We start from the raw sequence: 18,206 nt of genomic DNA, 5'->3' as shown, positions 1-18,206 counted from the left end.
CACACACACACACACACAGCAAACAATCTTGTTCCCACTTACAACGAATTTCATCTTTTCTGTTTGATACAACCACATAAAAAACAATAAGATATCTGGTCATGCTGCACGTTACTATAGCAGGATTGAATTAGTACAGTTTCTTGCTACATTTTGTCTAAGTGAAATGAACCACACACGCCCCCATACAGACATCAAATGGTCATTTTAGGCACCCTCCACATGGTGTTTATTAATAAGAAAACACTGGCGTCCAAATGTCTGCATGTGCTTGCAATACATTTAAAATGTTTATTTCATTTAGGCAAAATGTAGCAAATGCGTGGTTGTATCCAACACAAAAGTTGAACATCCCAGTATTGTGAAATCCACTGTAACTGTCAGGTTACTACAAAATGAATAGAACGACTACAGAGCAGAACGACCAAAAAGCCACAATAGTAGGGAAATAAGTATTAATCATACAGTTTCGTTGTAGCTAGAAACCTTTTAATTTTCTGTAAAACCAACATGAATTTCACCTATCCTTACATCATGCTACAATACCAGTATATAATATAAGTGACGGTAGTTTATAAATATATGACCTATGACCATGACGTGTTTATTATGTATGGATTTAAAACGGAAACGAGTACATGCATCTTTGCACTGGGTGATTTGACCCGTGACTTGTCATTTTTAGACACACCATGATTCAACGGTTAGATTGTATTTCAGCCAATAAATATGTCAGTATATGAGTAAGCTATTCACATCATTCACACTGATCACATTTTGTACTAAGCTATTCATATCATTCCCAAATACTAGTAACCCATATTTGTACTTATAGTTTAACATTGAACACGTTGTTAGTTGTACACATCAAAGAAAGACAACGTGAGAAGAAATCAGCGAGAGAGAAAAAAAGGTAGGTACGTGCTGATAATATTTCTTTCTTTGAATCACGATGGAAGTTTGGAGTTACAGATTTCAGTATGTAAATGCAACAGAATGGAAGTTAGATAAGTACAAACAAATCGTCGTTGGGTCGACAAATGTCTTGTTTTTAAACCTTCCTTGTCTGACTGGAGAAATACTAAGATACAATTGTTATATTTTAATTCATTGACATGTCAGAAAGAAGTATACGTCGTTATAATGTGTATGACTTGGCAACGAGCCGGAATCCCATCCAAACATATTGAAGCATTGATGGTAAAATTTTCATTATGCTCGCAGCCAAGGAAAAGATTTTTCTGTGTTATGCTCGATGATGGAAAAAAGCAGTTTGATAAGTATTTTGGTCGCGGCAGACGATAAAATGTAGCAATTTTAGAAGACTCTTTATTAAGCGAGACGATGAAATTAAGCAATTAATGTTCGTAAGATTTAGGTTATGCCATAATATAAAATGAGGCAATGTCAGATTTTTAGTCAGCAGACAATGTTCTGTTTTCAAGTCAGCTGGCTTCCATAATATTGTAATTTCATGCAACACATGTACAGTTGATATTTTTAAAAATCCTCTCTCATAAACATGGTTAAACTTTCATGAATAATAATTTCAACAGAAGTGCTTACACAGTCCTGATTAGTATATGCAAAGTTCAATTACCTTAACAATTAGTTTACAGTAAGATGCCTTCACATTTCGCATGACAACAAATCTCTTTATTTCCATCAGAATATCCCGATAACTGTTGACAATCCTGTAAGAAGCAAACATGGTCAGCTGTTTTCAATTGTTGATTGTTTCTCTCCTCGTGGTTTCTGTAATTACACAGAAGAAACCACCACATATTGTTATAATAGTTGTCGATGACTGGGTAAGTAAACGTAAACCAGTCGTGTTTTCCTATTTGGGCCAGATCTGAACATAGGCTGTGCAAATTTTGTTTTATATAAAGTATTTTATTTTGTTATAGTACCTTACGTTGTAATCCTCAGCTGTAGCGATGGCATCTCTAGCAAAACAGCAGGGCAAATCAGTGAATGGTTCAGTGAGGATAGATATGGCGAACCCATGATATGACAGGACGAACCCATGATATGACATGGCGAACCCATATGATATGGCGAACCCATATGCGAATCCATGATATAATATGGCGAACCCCAAAATGTTCATTTACTTTGATTCGTACAGAACATGCACATGGAAAAACAGACCGGGTGCTTCTATGATAATTGTAAGGCATACATCGAATGAAGTCGATGCTAGTTGAGTTTCTTTTATATGTATTCAACAGATAAATTCAATCGATACATTTAGTATTTCAAGTAGACACATGCCCATATAAGCAATATTGCTCACTTTATTACGTACAGATGTGTAACAGAAATCTCAGTGGTAATCAGCATTATCTGAACAATGAAAGGCAGCTTCCTCAAAGATGATTTATCAATTACCTTTCATTCTGCAGTATCTGTATACAAGCAATCATTATCAAACAGAAGATAAAGTATTTAGTATAATTCAATTTTATACTAGTATTCCAAGTAACTTTTTGCCTTGTGATCGACACTTTATTACCTAATATTAAAGGAGGATAGTAATATCGTGTCAATATAATTTATTCTCGTAAAATGATCAAAAAGGGTATACCAACGTATGTACGTACGTAGCCGAAAATGTGGAATTTACAAATTGTTATATTCTCTTAGGGGTGGGGTGATGTTGGATTCCACCACGGATCTCGATTCGCCACGCCATTCATTGATGAGTTGGCCTATAATGGAGTTATATTACATAATTATTATGGTCAGCCGTTATGTACTCCAGCCAGAGCTTCCCTGATGACTGGACGATATCCAATACATCTAGGTAAGTGAACTATTATGTCTAACCAATCTATACTCCAACCAGAGCTGCCTCGATAACGATGATATCCAATACATCCAGGTAAGTGAACAACCAATCTGTACTCCAACCAGAGCTGCCTTGATGACTGGACGATATCCAATACATTTAAGTGAACATAGTACTATGTCCGACCATCTGCACCGCCTCAATAATTGGAAAACGTTCTCTACATTTTCAAATTAGCTAGACATGTTCCAAGCACTTGAAATTTGCACCAAGTGACAAAGTTATCTCCACCTATCTTCATATAGTAATATTCCCTAGGCACATAATTTGATCTTTGGAGCTACAATTGGAGCTACTATTATAGTTCTATAACCAGTATGTTTTACTTGCTTTTATTCATGCTTTATGTTTCACATATCTCTCTCCTAGGCCTACAGCATTTCGCTATCACAGGTGCACAGCCATTTGGTTTAAGATTAAACGAAACTATTATGCCTCAGTATCTGCATAATCTCGGCTACAGTACGCATGCTCTTGGGAAGGTAAGACCTATGACTCGAGTATTAGATAATCGGGTGTTTCATTAAAAGGATGAAAACGATGTATGTGTATCAATAAAAGGGATATCTCCATTTGTATATTAAGCAAAAGGCAAACACATTTTTACAGAAAAAGATGTGTTACGTCACAGGATACATTTCTTCCCCATTTCACACAAACTATTAATTGGTACTTTTCCTTATTGTCATGTATCTGTCTGGGATACATTTTTACTGACAAGATAATTATTTTATTTCCACGCAGTGGCATTTAGGACACTTCACTAAAGAACATACTCCAACCCATCGAGGATTTGATTCATTCTTTGGATATTACAACGGTTACCATGACTACTATGATAGACTCCATCAAGATACATTTACAGAGGTATGGTCAAAAATCAGGGAAATTACGTCATTGTAGTATTTATTCAGAGAGTATAGGAAGTGAACTTCATAATGTCACATAGTGGATTTTGAAATATGATATAGAGTTTTGATTTGATGAATGTGAAAGTAGAGAAAACATTTTGAATGATTGTTACAATCGAATTATTTCAAATGTAAACACTTTCTATGAAATGGCAGTTGACTTCTTTCAATTTATTTGAGAACTATTGAATTGATGGGATGGGTCTGCCATTTTGATTCAGCCATTTTGTTTAATCAATGGGATTTATAGATGAGATTTGTCACAATGAGGGATCAGATAGGCCAGCCATTTTCATATAGATGTCACCTACATTATATGTAACAATCCCATTATGGGCGTTCATGCCTGTCGATAGGTTTGTCATGAATGTATAGTTTCCAACTTTGCGGGTAGCAGTACTTCCGACAATGTGTGTATTTCGAGTGTAGTGACTGGCGTCTACTGTTATGTGTAACAAGCTATGTAGTAATTCATCGGATGCAAAGTGGACGGATAACCTTCCAATCCGAAGATGAAAACGGTCATATCGGTGATTTAATATTGTTTTTACGTGCCAATTCAACATTATATTATAGGGGATGATTCTGAATTTGATAATAAACAATTTCAGCCAGTTAGATTGACAAACTATGTGAGAATCTCACGAAAATCACAATTTTCACGAGGGATTATTTTTATCATGTCTTGCCCGCGTGCGGTTGATAATAAGCTCCGCTTGCCTAGAAAGTATCCCGGATGTTTGTATCCGAATGAGACATATTATATTATGTTTGTTTACTGTTTCATGAACAGAACAAACCTACTGGAACGTGGGGTTTTGACTTCAGGAGAAATGACGAACTGGACTATACAACATATGGATATTATATTACTGAGCTTTTGACCTCTGAAGCCCTTACTATCATCGACCAGAGCGCCAATTCAGATAAGGTGAGATTTAGGGCACCCTCATCGTCAAAAAACGCACTGACCTGTTATGTTTAATGAAAGGCAATTATTTTATCATCAAGTGATGCCTTTATCATGTTCATAATATGTATGAAACTTTATTAAGTAATAAGCTAAGTTCTTGATGATGTCACGCTCTTATTGTTTACATGATCACGTCACTGTGACTATGTTATATTATGTTCGTGGTATCAATGTCTACTCTATAGCAAAAATGATAAGGCATCATCTCTGTGCATATCTAAATTATCAAAAATTCAAAGATTAATAAGTATTCGAAGTTTTAATCAACTTCTTACAGGAAAACCCCCTGGTTTGTAGGAATTTGTTTACATGATTAGCATTGATACATAAAGACTATTATCAATAATGATATGCATGAATTATTTTTGATAGATTTTTCTTTAAAAATGGAAAGGAGACGTGTCGAGAAATTATTGGAAAAGGCTGCACGTGCTTGAATAAATAAGCTATATTGCTTTAATATATTACCAACATGTCAGACCACTGTATTAGTCTGAGCCAAACTCATTTTGTTAAACATGATGTATTTTATGGTTTGTATGTCTTTCAGCCTATGTTCATGTATTTATGCCACACTGCTGTTATTAGAGGTAATACCATACATCCATTAGAAGCTCCTGATGTCTACACTAATGGATACGATTTCCTTGAAAGTGAGACGCGACAACAACTTGCAGGTATATAGCATTACAGCCCTGTGTAGCAATGGGGTTTACTTTATGAGTATTTGCCCCCGGTATTTGCCACATTATTTGCCAAATTTAATCTGAACGCCTTTCGTAAAGTATGTGCATGTATCTGAATATACTAAAGCGTTACAGTTGTGCCGTATTGTATTATATTGTATTGTATTGTATTGTATTGTATTGTATTGTATTGTACTAATTGTGTCGTGTCGTGTCGTGTCGTGTCGTGTCGTATCGTATCGTATCGTATTGTATTGCATCGTGTTGTGCTGTGTTGTGTTGTGTTGTGTTGTATAGTATTGTATTGTATCCCCTTGTACATAGTTACGTTTAATAAGACTTGGGTACATGAGGTATAAGTTATAACCGTACTAATGCGTGTTCATTTTGTGTGTATGTCTAACCAGGAATGGTGGCAGCGTTGGACGATTCAACAAGTCGTGTCGTACAAGCTTTGAAAGACAATAACATGTATGACAACTCCATTATCATTGTAACTACTGACAACGGTGGCGCTATCGATGGTTATGATAACAACGATGCATCAAACTGGCCATTGAGAGGAGGCAAGAATAGTCTATGGGAGGGCGGTATACGGGGAACAGCATTCATCCACAGTCCGTTGCTAAATCTCAAGGGTCAACCTCGTGTTATGACAGGATTAATGCATCTCACTGACTGGGTACCTACTCTATATCACGCCGCTGGGGGCGATATGACAGATCTACCAGATAATTTGGATGGTTTTGATCTGTGGGACACTATTGCAAAGTAAGCAAACTATATACACCAAGTAACTTGGTTAACAATTATCATGTGTTTGCCCGCATTAGATTGCATGGTAGATTTTACGCATATTGTCATCATTAAAAAAATTTGAACGATGTATGTGCATACACACAACTGTGTTTAGACGAGGTATGAAAAATGTGGATCGCCAGTATAAATCTCGGTACTTGCTGGATTACCCAGTCAAAATATTATACATGGAAAACCAACAAACCGTTCTTAATAATGAAGAGAATCATATAAATGTCCAGACATTATAAATGGTGATTATACACCGAATCAATTTCAGCTTTGTAATACATCAAACATTAGTATATCTAGATAAGATAACAAACATCTATGCACGAATAACAAGACTATGTTGACCTTTAACCTTTCCATAGTGGCGTACCTTCTCCGAGGACAGAGATTCTTCACAATATTGATCCAATATTCCAAGTAGCTGCTTTACGAGTTGGCGACTATAAGATTGTTGTAGGAGAAGTACATGGACAAAATAACAGCTGGTATCGTCCAGATGAACTAACACAAGGTATTTATTTCAATGGCCTGGTAAGCAATCTTCTGGCTCGTCGCTTGTCTATTTGTTCCTTTGGTTTGTTTGTTTGTTTGTTTGTTTGTTTGTTTGTTTGTTTGTTTGTTTATTTGCTTGCTTACTTACTTGTTTGCTTGCTTGTTTGTTTGCTCGTTCGTTCGTTTGTTTGTTTGTTTGTGTCTGTCTGTCTGTCTGTCTGTCTGTCTGACTGTCTGTCTGTCTGTCTGTCTGTCTGTCTGTCTGTCTGACTCTGTCTGTCTGTGGATGTATTATGTATGTGTGTATGGGTGTATTTATGTATGTATGAAATAGATTAAATTTGTTATGTCTTTGCCAGATATTCTTATGCAAATAGAAGACCTGGATTCTCCTTTAGTTATTGATTGTGGACAAAGACCAGACGATGCATTACAGAATTGTCAACCAAATATAAAACCCTGCTTATTTGACATTAGTAAAGATCCATGTGAGTTCAACAACTTGGCCGAATCACAACCAGGTACGTATGGGCAATATTTTCAGAATTGTTCATTTTCTTTGAACGACTGATAACACAATGAAACACGTTTCTTCTGACACTCTGGCGAGCATGCGTAGGTTTTGGACGGTGTCTTTAAGAGGCCTGTAGTTTACGATGATACGATAGATTAGTAACTTACACGTAGTATCATTTCTGTTAATGGTATGATGTAATATGATCAAATAATATCATTCTGTTTATCATTTTCTTAATTTTGTTTGTTTTTCTCTTCAGATATTTTGCAGCGACTTCTATCGGTATTGGACAAATATGATGCTACTGCTGTAGAGCCGATGTTTCCGGACAATGATCCAGCCGCTGACCCCGCAAAGCATCACGGGGCATGGGATTCATGGGTTGATCCGTCATGTCCCGCGGACGTAGAGAAATATGGTCAATATTTTTAATTCAATGACGAATTGACTCGAGTGCCAGGTATTTCGCATTTTTCAAGTACGTCAGCGAAGGTTGAGCCGTGCAGTGTATATGTTTTCTAATCTGTTTCTTGGTTCAGTTTAAAAATGCTGAGAACTGGTCAATGATATTGAATAAATCACATAGCTGATGAATTTGTCTTGTTGTTTTACTTCGTGCATTGCACTAATATAACACGTCACGTTATGACGTCACTCATCAAAACTTTCCTTTCTCTCTAGTAACACTTTACTGTCATTGGTTTAGCCGATACATTTGAATGTTAAGAATATATCTGAAAATTAATGAATATCTATATTTGAACTGTTACATCTACATTGTAGTCTGTCGAGTGGGGCAACGTGAACGGCAAATGAATTTGCTGCCCAGTCTGTCGATTTAGATGAAATGGCACCCGCCTGCAGTCGAGCAGGAACAATCAGACATAGGAATACTAATAATTATTGCCTAGAAAGTAGGTCAAAGGTCATTTAGGTTTTATCCTTTCAAAATAATTTTAAAAAAATGTTTTCCATTATTGCAATGTTTGGATCAGGTGATCTCTGCCTTCTTCCTGTTACAAACGAACAAATAAAGATGCGTGCACAGATACAAAAACCGATTTCCAAGCACTGCAACAGTGCCAGCTGGTGTTAGGATTTTTGTGATTTGGGAGTAGTAAGACATAATCCAATATTTACGTTAGAACTATTAAAACTGTCACAAACGGCGCAAACTGACAGCCTAGTAATATCTAAATGTATAGGATATTTTATGCAAGGAAAGGTTAGAGTATGGCCATGACGATATTTGTGTGTGTGTGTGTGTGTGTGAGCGAGAGAAAGTCTGTTTCTCTGTCTTCGTTTTCTCAAAAACGGGTTGCCCAATTGTGAGTATTATACATAATACACGCAGACTGACCTAGCATTTTCTTTCACAAAAGTTAATCTTTAATTTCATCAAAGCGCTGTGGCAAATAAGGCGAGAATTTCGAAATATTGCGTGGATTTAGTAATGCTATCATTACAAGTCAATAATGTGTTCCACGGGCGTTTACCACGCTCTGTGCGCTCCATGTCGAAAAAATCAATATTCTTTTCACTAAACTTTGGACCATTTTAAAACATTGCACAATCAATGGAGCTGTCAATCAAATATTTCTGCTAAATGCTTCGCGGAATACTGAACAAAAGGGCCTCACTGGGCAGCAGTGATTTACGAATTAAGTGATATACCATGATGTATGTTTCACAATCTGAACAGAATCTGATCGAAATGCCTTATTTTAAGCATTCAGTTTATATCCTGGTTTTAAAATCTATTAGAGTCGGTAACAGCTGAGAATATCATTCAGCCAGACTTATATACTCCACGGGTTGAAATATTACATTGTAGTAGTGTACTGCACGTATCACCATGGCTTCCTCTTCAGCAATACCACATTTTAAATTCTTGTTTTTGTTAATAATGATTCTGGCGTTTATATGTCTTACCTTGCTGAACTTGAAAGACAAGGTAAGTCTAATATGCACGGTCACCTTTGTGACTAACTGACAATATTTGAAAATTAATGTACTATTACAGTATATGTACTTTCCGCGTTATACATGTGGGTCTAATTTAAAGATACTCTGCTTGAGTGAGATAGCTAAGGGGCGAGATTATTAGTTCAATGTTGGATAAAAAAAACTAAATTCTTACACTTAGTAATCAGACACCTCCCCTGCCTCCCCGTTCTAAGCGAAATGAAATTGAAAATTAAATCAGTATTAATACATCAATACATCAATTGTCCTTGATAACAAAGATATATAAAGTAAGGTAAACTATGGACCTCTTCTGAAGTTGACATCTTAACCTAAAGGTTTGCAACCAACTGCAACCTCTAATTTATAACTTGTGTCGATGTACACAGTTCAACTAGCACATTATTTATTTAAATACACAATGGCGAAAACATGTTCGTTCAGTAAACACAATCAGATACCACGGTAGAAATACAACGATATAAGTTAGTGTTACATGTACAGACCTGTTTGTCAATATGTGAATTTCAAAATTTGAATTCACATTTTTGCATGATAGCGAACAAACATTTGAATGTTAAGAATATATCTGAAAATTAATGAATATCTATATTTGAACTGTTACATCTACATTGTAGTCTGTCGAGTGGGGCAACGTGAACGGCAAATGAATTTGCTGCCCAGTCTGTCGATTTAGATGAAATGGCACCCGCCTGCAGTCGAGCAGGAACAATCAGACATAGGAATACTAATAATTATTGCCTAGAAAGTAGGTCAAAGGTCATTTAGGTTTTATCCTTTCAAAATAATTTTAAAAAAAATGTTTTCCATTATTGCAATGTTTGGATCAGGTGATCTCTGCCTTCTTCCTGTTACAAACGAACAAATAAAGATGCGTGCACAGATACAAAAACCGATTTCCAAGCACTGCAACAGTGCCAGCTGGTGTTAGGATTTTTGTGATTTGGGAGTAGTAAGACATAATCCAATATTTACGTTAGAACTATTAAAACTGTCACAAACGGCGCAAACTGACAGCCTAGTAATATCTAAATGTATAGGATATTTTATGCAAGGAAAGGTTAGAGTATGGCCATGACGATATTTGTGTGTGTGTGTGTGTGTGTGTGTGTGTGTGTGTGTGTGAGCGAGAGAAAGTCTGTTTCTCTGTCTTCGTTTTCTCAAAAACGGGTTGCCCAATTGTGAGTATTATACATAATACACGCAGACTGACCTAGCATTTTCTTTCACAAAAGTTAATCTTTAATTTCATCAAAGCGCTGTGGCAAATAAGGCGAGAATTTCGAAATATTGCGTGGATTTAGTAATGCTATCATTACAAGTCAATAATGTGTTCCACGGGCGTTTACCACGCTCTGTGCGCTCCATGTCGAAAAAATCAATATTCTTTTCACTAAACTTTGGACCATTTTAAAACATTGCACAATCAATGGAGCTGTCAATCAAATATTTCTGCTAAATGCTTCGCGGAATACTGAACAAAAGGGCCTCACTGGGCAGCAGTGATTTACGAATTAAGTGATATACCATGATGTATGTTTCACAATCTGAACAGAATCTGATCGAAATGCCTTATTTTAAGCATTCAGTTTATATCCTGGTTTTAAAATCTATTAGAGTCGGTAACAGCTGAGAATATCATTCAGCCAGACTTATATACTCCACGGGTTGAAATATTACATTGTAGTAGTGTACTGCACGTATCACCATGGCTTCCTCTTCAGCAATACCACATTTTAAATTCTTGTTTTTGTTAATAATGATTCTGGCGTTTATATGTCTTACCTTGCTGAACTTGAAAGACAAGGTAAGTCTAATATGCACGGTCACCTTTGTGACTAACTGACAATATTTGAAAATTAATGTACTATTACAGTATATGTACTTTCCGCGTTATACATGTGGGTCTAATTTAAAGATACTCTGCTTGAGTGAGATAGCTAAGGGGCGAGATTATTAGTTCAATGTTGGATAAAAAAAACTAAATTCTTACACTTAGTAATCAGACACCTCCCCTGCCTCCCCGTTCTAAGCGAAATGAAATTGAAAATTAAATCAGTATTAATACATCAATACATCAATTGTCCTTGATAACAAAGATATATAAAGTAAGGTAAACTATGGACCTCTTCTGAAGTTGACATCTTAACCTAAAGGTTTGCAACCAACTGCAACCTCTAATTTATAACTTGTGTCGATGTACACAGTTCAACTAGCACATTATTTATTTAAATACACAATGGCGAAAACATGTTCGTTCAGTAAACACAATCAGATACCACGGTAGAAATACAACGATATAAGTTAGTGTTACATGTACAGACCTGTTTGTCAATATGTGAATTTCAAAATTTGAATTCACATTTTTGCATGATAGCGAACAAAATTTGAAAATAGCAAGTTTAACTCCATTTCTGTAACATTGCAATAAAGGAATATTTTATTTTCACTTGATGATATGTTTAATACTGTAATTTCAATTTGCATGAACCACTCTCTGATTGTTGTATATCGCTGTAAATCACGAATTCCAATGTGCTAGGCATTCAGGCATAATTTGTGGATTGACGTTCGGCCGACCTAACATTTTCAAATCACCACTTTCTCGCCGAAATGCTGGAGTACGCGGACAAGAATCACAACTGTTAATTGTACTTTTTAAGAGAATAACAACTAATTATTTCTTAATTAATCGCTCGAGTATGACCACACAGAAAGTGGTATGTTCCACGAGATATATCTGTATGCATACCTTCGCAGTGCGCGGCATGTATGGTGCATGGCATTTATTAAATACCAAAACATATAATTTCTGGTAGACAAGTGTGCCCTCGCTTGTCCATCGTGCTCAAGAACAATGTAATATACCATATATAACTAGTTGGTAGAATGCTATGATGGTTCAACCTTATAGTGTAGTGTATTGAGTAGTTGATAAGTTACACAACTAAAGGTGCCATTGATATTCAATGTCCATTTATTTCAGTCTGTGTACAAAAAGGTATTCCATGCTATGGATACTGAGTGTCATTGTCCTGGTCGTCCAAATGCCCAAGATCCATCATTAAAGGCGGGAGTACGTCATGTTGACTCTGGCATTAGTAGACAACAAACGATTTCCTGTGAAAACAACAAAGATGATACGTCATTTTATAGCGCCTACTCTGGATTTTCTCTTGGCTGGCTTGAAATAGTTAACGAATTGGAATGGACTTTTGAACATAGTACGATGCATGCACCAATAAATGAACCACATCGTCCTCTTAACATTAGTAGAGGAGAAACAGAACTAGAAGATGGGAATACGACTGCTGCATTAACCACTAACCCATATTATCCCCTTGCTGTTAGTAATGGTAAAATGGGAATGACATCTATTCAAACAACAAGGTATGTATGAGCTTAACCGGCGATGTTAAAAATATTAAGCAATTTTCAGGAATAAATATGATTGAACTGGGGCTCGAAGCCACTCTAACCATTCGCCCATCATTCGCTCCTTGTACGTATGATAGCAAACTTTTTACACTTGCTTTCAGTTTTGCTCAATAATGAGTTACAGATCCTGACTTGATCAGTATTATTGCACATTTTTTGGGAAATATAGATATAAATATATCGTAAAGTAATTTTCTAATTTAAAAATAAAAAATAAAAAGTCATTTGTCACTATAGGTATTATTACACATTTTTGGAGAAATATAGATATAAATATCCAGTAAAGTGTTTTCTAATCTAAAAATCAAAAATAAAAAGTCACTTTTCACTATAGCTGTGGCCATATTTAAGACAGCAGATTATCGTTGAGGAATATTTTGTAATATTATTACCAACGCAAAGGACAAATCCCTGATAACTACATTTTCATCCCTTTTATTTCAGGGCATATTTCTTTGAAGGGAAGTCTAAATTCAAAACAGGAGACTATGTACACATAGTCATCGAAGCTTATGATAATAGTGGCCGACGACGACAACGAGGAGGGGACTTTTTTGAGACTGTCATGCATAATGCAGGACTTGAAAAGCGTACTGCTGGACGAGTTGTTGATTATGGTAATGGCACATACAGTGTGTACTTCTACGCTGCCTGGCAAGGCACTGCAGATTTTTATATCAACTTGGCATTTACTCGAGAAGCCATATTGTTCCTGAAAAATGATATTTTAAAGACTGAACCACAGGGTGTTTGGCAGGCAGCATTCGGCATCGGTAACATCTCTGAAATAACGAACTGTTCCATATTAAGTGACGGTACTTGGGAAGATGTGTGTGAATTTACCAATCCGATTGCATTAGGAAAAACTGTATATATTTGTAAACGACCTGAGAACTTCACCTGTGAAAACGTTGTCAGCATTAGTCATTTCTTCACAGCCCTACAGAGGGTGACAACAGCAAGGATCGCCGGATCGACATCGCTCTTTGAAAGGTAATGATCCTAAATTGTTAAGGTCGATGTAAAGTAAGAATCCACGATTGAAAGGGCTATGAACAATTTTCTTTTTTCTACCAGTTATATGTATCCTTAACTATACATATACCAGATGGTTGAATGCTTTCGAAAGAAAAAAATAAGGATTTTGTATGTGAAAACTTGCATCTACGTCACTTCCCTCCCACCCCTGCCCTCACTCCCCATCCACCAAGAAAAAAATATGCCTGAAGAGTCAAAACAATCTATATCACCATTATCTTTTCCTGAATTTTCATAAATTATACCTGTGGAGCTAATAATTATACTACCTACCTATATTTCCTTCATTGTGACATCAAATTATTGTGACTTTTGTGTCACAGTGAGACATTAGACTGCGATTTAATAAGTGAAAACTGCTATTATATCATATGCGAAAAAGCCCCACACAAACATACTTTAAACTAATGGTGTCTTGTTTTTTTCGTATTCGTAAAATGAAGTAATACGCCTATAATAACGTTCAATAAGTTTAATTATCGTGCCATATTTTGAGAAGTACATACAGATCGTATGTTAAGTAAGTTTAGGTTTATACATACAATTAACACTTTGGCTTTCGTGACAGGTATTCAACATGCTTCCAGGCCACAAAGCACATACTTCTTGAGTTAAAAATACACAATACCCAAATACCAAATTTCACTTGAATCCATCTATTCCAGCTAGCGTTCTTGTGAGGTATTGGTACACCGACAAACAGACAGGCAGACAGACAGACAGACAGACAGACAGACAGACAGAAAGGCAGGCAGGCAGGTAGGCAGAGACAGAGAGACAAAGAAAGGTATGCAATCGACAAACATACAATAATGGTAATGGTATAAATATTAGCTTTGGATATAACAGTGAAAGAGTAATATTACCTATTGCCAAATACGTTGAGTATTTTCTGTACTTCTGCCATCTTTAGTCTGTATGAATGAATTTGACGATGTGCTGATATATATATTTTTTTTAAATATCTTTAGTGGGATATACAACGGCAGATTACAACACGCTGATTTGAAAGCCATTTTTACTGGTAAGAAAATATCTTTAATCAAGTTTATTGGTGATTGAACAAACTAGATAAAACGTTCACCATCCCAAAAGCTATTATATAAAGACTATTTCTTTGAGTCGGAAAGCCAATGGAAATAGTTAATTTATGAACCCCCCCCCCCCCAAACGTAATGTTACTTCTTCCAGTATTAAATGGGACTAAGCATGATTTTAATAGTTAGATATATAACTACGTTTAATCAGTTATATTATATGATTCTTGTTTGCCACTTGCTATTTCATACCGATAGGTATATTCAACAATGACATTAGCTTGTTACAATAGAACCACACCTTTCAATCCCATCTGCCAAAATATTGTTGTACTTTTAATGTTTTCACCAAATTTGCATATCCACAGAAAGATTGCCTTGAGTTGAACAGCTCTCGATTTGGATACCCCAAGAGGCATCTGAAAATAATTTGACACTGATCATGAGATGCCAGGATTTTTTTAAGTTTAAGTTGACGTCATAAAATTTGATGTTAAATTCTCATTTATAAGTACATTAACATCAGCATTTCTTGAACAATTTTAACTCTAAACTTCAGTCACTTTGACAACTTCCCAATAAAGTTTCAGAACAATTAAAATTTACCACGTTTATGAGTTGAGATTGTGTAGACTTTATTTGCATATGAACAATGGATCAGCTTGTTTTTAATCAATCCTTACTTAGCCACTCGTAGAAATATCCTCATCAGTTTTTTAGTCCAATTCGCCCATTAATTTTTTATTTAATGTTTTTGTAACGAAATTGCCCTGATTTGCATAATGAGTGTACGATCATATTTCATTGAACAATCTTCGCACTAGACATTAAAAGTAACATTCCTAATGTTATGTAGATATTAATGCATAATGAACTAATACCACGTGACTTTAACACTACAACGGATATGATTTGCATTCACATATTTTGATTATTGCAGGTCCAATTGTTCAACTAAAACTACCACCGTGTGGCCCTGATATACCTGTACCACTTTCAGATGGATACTGGGCTGATAACACAACCTTTGTTCCATTGATGTGTAGAAGTCAACAATGGAGTGATGAAGAAGTCAAAACTTGTCTTTTAAATAAACGTCTATACATTTATGGGGGTTCAACAATGGGCCAAGTCTCCAGAAGTTTTAAATTTGACTTCCCGATCTTCAAGACATTCACATTCCTTGCTTTAAGATTGGGTCGCTTTGTTCAGCCAGTGACCAGTGTAAACTTTGAAAGCGATGTCATCGATACAATACCTCAGGAAGTATGCAATAATAGCACTGCTGTATTCATCGTGAACTTCAGTTTTCATTTCGCATCCTGGACGACAAGACCATACATTGAGAGACTCTTCCAAGCCAAATTAGCCATTGTTAGATTTCTTAATCGCTGTCCAGGGTCAATGGTACTGATTCGGTTATCCAACCCACGAGAGAACGATCAGATAAATCAACGGGTTCACAGTAGTGACTGGATCCTGTATGATCAGAACAGAATGATACGACGAGTCTTTGCTGGTATTGGAGTTAGGTTTATTGATGTATGGGATATGGTATTGTCTCATCATGAACCCAATGTAGTTCATATGCCAATGTATATTATCAAGCAACAAGTAGAAATGATGTTATCATACATGTGTCCAGAGATGGTCAGAGATAAGTAACGATGGCAACCGCTAATGACAACGACACAAGACGAGTGAGTTCCATTAACTCTGCAAAGAATAGTCAGTGGCGAGAACCCAATCTGTTGCCTGCGTGTACTGCTGTGACATTAACACGGCCTACTTAGTCACATACATACATTTATAGAGTTGTAGATATTCTGTCACTAAATATGAAATACAAGTAGTAGACTGTGAAAATATGGATTCGAAGTAGTACCCCAGCCATACATTTGAGATCATAGGGGTAGAGCCCCCCCCCCCCCCCCATGATCTGACCATCGAGGGAAACTGTACCATATGCCGCCCGTCAAGCACAAACCAATGGACAGGGTGGGCATGTATATTACGAGGCCATATAAATTTACCAGCGATCCAAACTCAGACGTCTTGCAATTAAATTATGAACAATTGAGTTTCCACCACTTAGTGGCTTGCAAACTAGATGTTGTTTCCAGCACCTTACTACACTTAAAAATATGAGTCTGTTACTGGTTTAGATTGCACTATTTGCAAGATATTGTGAATGTGTATCCTTGGGAAACGACATTGCCTATTGGTGCTCTTAACCCAGTTTTTGCTGGCCCCGTTACAGTCACTCAAACCATTGGATTCAACCAATTGATAGATTTTAGTTGTCAGTGTAACTTTTGGCATTATGGACACTTTAATTCGTTGTGTTAAATTGCTAGCTTTTCACAGATAGCCCACCTTCGCAGGTCAACGTTAATTGGATAGGTTTGAAAGTTTAAACACTACGTCGTTTATTAGATACCTTTTCACTTTTCTTTAACCTCCTTGTAAATTGTCTACGACTTTATACTCCTAAAACACTTGCCTCTTATGTCCCATTTGTTTGAAGAGAGAGAGAGAGAGAGAGAGAGAGAGAGAGAGAGAGAGAGAGAGAGAGAGAGAGAGAGAGAGAGAGGGGGGGGAGAGGGAGACAGAGACAGAGAGAGACTTGCTTAATAGGCCTTTCCCAAATTTCCCTTGGTGGCGCTCTACTTCCTGTCTGTGTGTATCCTGGGGGTATAAATGGTATAGGTTACTCAATTAATCATAGAGCACTGCTGCCCTCCTCGATTCTGAACAATATGAAAAACATCTCTGATATACTCTTCTACAGAATACAAAGAACAAAGCTCTTAAAAATGATACTATGAGGTGATGATACCCCCAATTTGAGCGAGGGCGCTGTATTCTCAAATTCCTGTTGGCAGCCCGCAATGGCCTATTACAGATGCGTTCTTGGCATTCCTGTAAATTAGAAGTTTAGGTAAACACGTACTCTAAGGGACGCTGTTGATATGATTACGGTACATGCAATGTTAGTAAGAGCAATATAAATCTAAATTCAGTTGTTCACGTTTTCAAGATAAAAAGCTATCAGCGAACGCCAGTGAAGGGTACACTGGTCGTACATGTGGTCCTACTTCATCAGTGGAGCTATCCTGACGAATAGGTGGTAGTCCCCGGGATGGTCTGGTAGAAGTCTGTCCTCGGTGGCCTGAAGATGTCACTTGGATAAGGAACACAAGAAACATTGACCGGGACGTGCAATTTCGTTTTGGCTTTAGCCTCTATAGTGGTAACCGTCGTGCTGGGAAATAGCTATTAGTTACAAGACAATCGTTCCAGGTTAGGACCCAACTCACCAACTCACCAACTCCAAATGCAAACCACTTTTTTGGCGAGGAGGATAAAGTATTTTACAACTTGTCTCGTTGACCTTGACCTTTCTCACCCACTATTCACTCATTGCATTTATTCGGCCAGGGTTGTAATATCTCTGGAAATAA

The 18,206-nt window shown here is 36.6% G+C and overlaps 2 protein-coding genes across 2 annotated transcripts; both read left to right on the top strand.

Moving 5' to 3' along the window:
- The first annotated feature begins 692 nt into the window (after positions 1-692).
- On the top strand, positions 693-7,675 carry LOC144448120 (arylsulfatase B-like). The gene is made up of 12 exons (XM_078138272.1): positions 693-703; positions 1,077-1,128; positions 1,770-1,811; positions 2,650-2,809; positions 3,224-3,336; positions 3,599-3,711; positions 4,570-4,696; positions 5,289-5,415; positions 5,832-6,195; positions 6,597-6,745; positions 7,104-7,247; positions 7,503-7,675. The coding sequence occupies exons 1-12, from the start codon at positions 693-695 to the stop codon at positions 7,673-7,675; spliced, it is 1,575 nt and encodes a 524-aa protein (XP_077994398.1).
- Positions 7,676-10,988: 3,313 nt separating this feature from the next.
- Positions 10,989-16,407, top strand: LOC144448119 (NXPE family member 3-like). Its single transcript, XM_078138271.1, has 5 exons — positions 10,989-11,036; positions 12,216-12,619; positions 13,112-13,660; positions 14,677-14,729; positions 15,683-16,407. The coding sequence occupies exons 1-5, from the start codon at positions 10,989-10,991 to the stop codon at positions 16,405-16,407; spliced, it is 1,779 nt and encodes a 592-aa protein (XP_077994397.1).
- Positions 16,408-18,206: the final 1,799 nt, after the last annotated feature.

Source organism: Glandiceps talaboti, chromosome 17, assembly GCF_964340395.1.
Source record: "Glandiceps talaboti chromosome 17, keGlaTala1.1, whole genome shotgun sequence".
Taxonomy (NCBI): Eukaryota; Metazoa; Hemichordata; class Enteropneusta; family Spengelidae; genus Glandiceps; species Glandiceps talaboti.
This window is presented reverse-complemented; position numbering and strand designations above follow the sequence as displayed.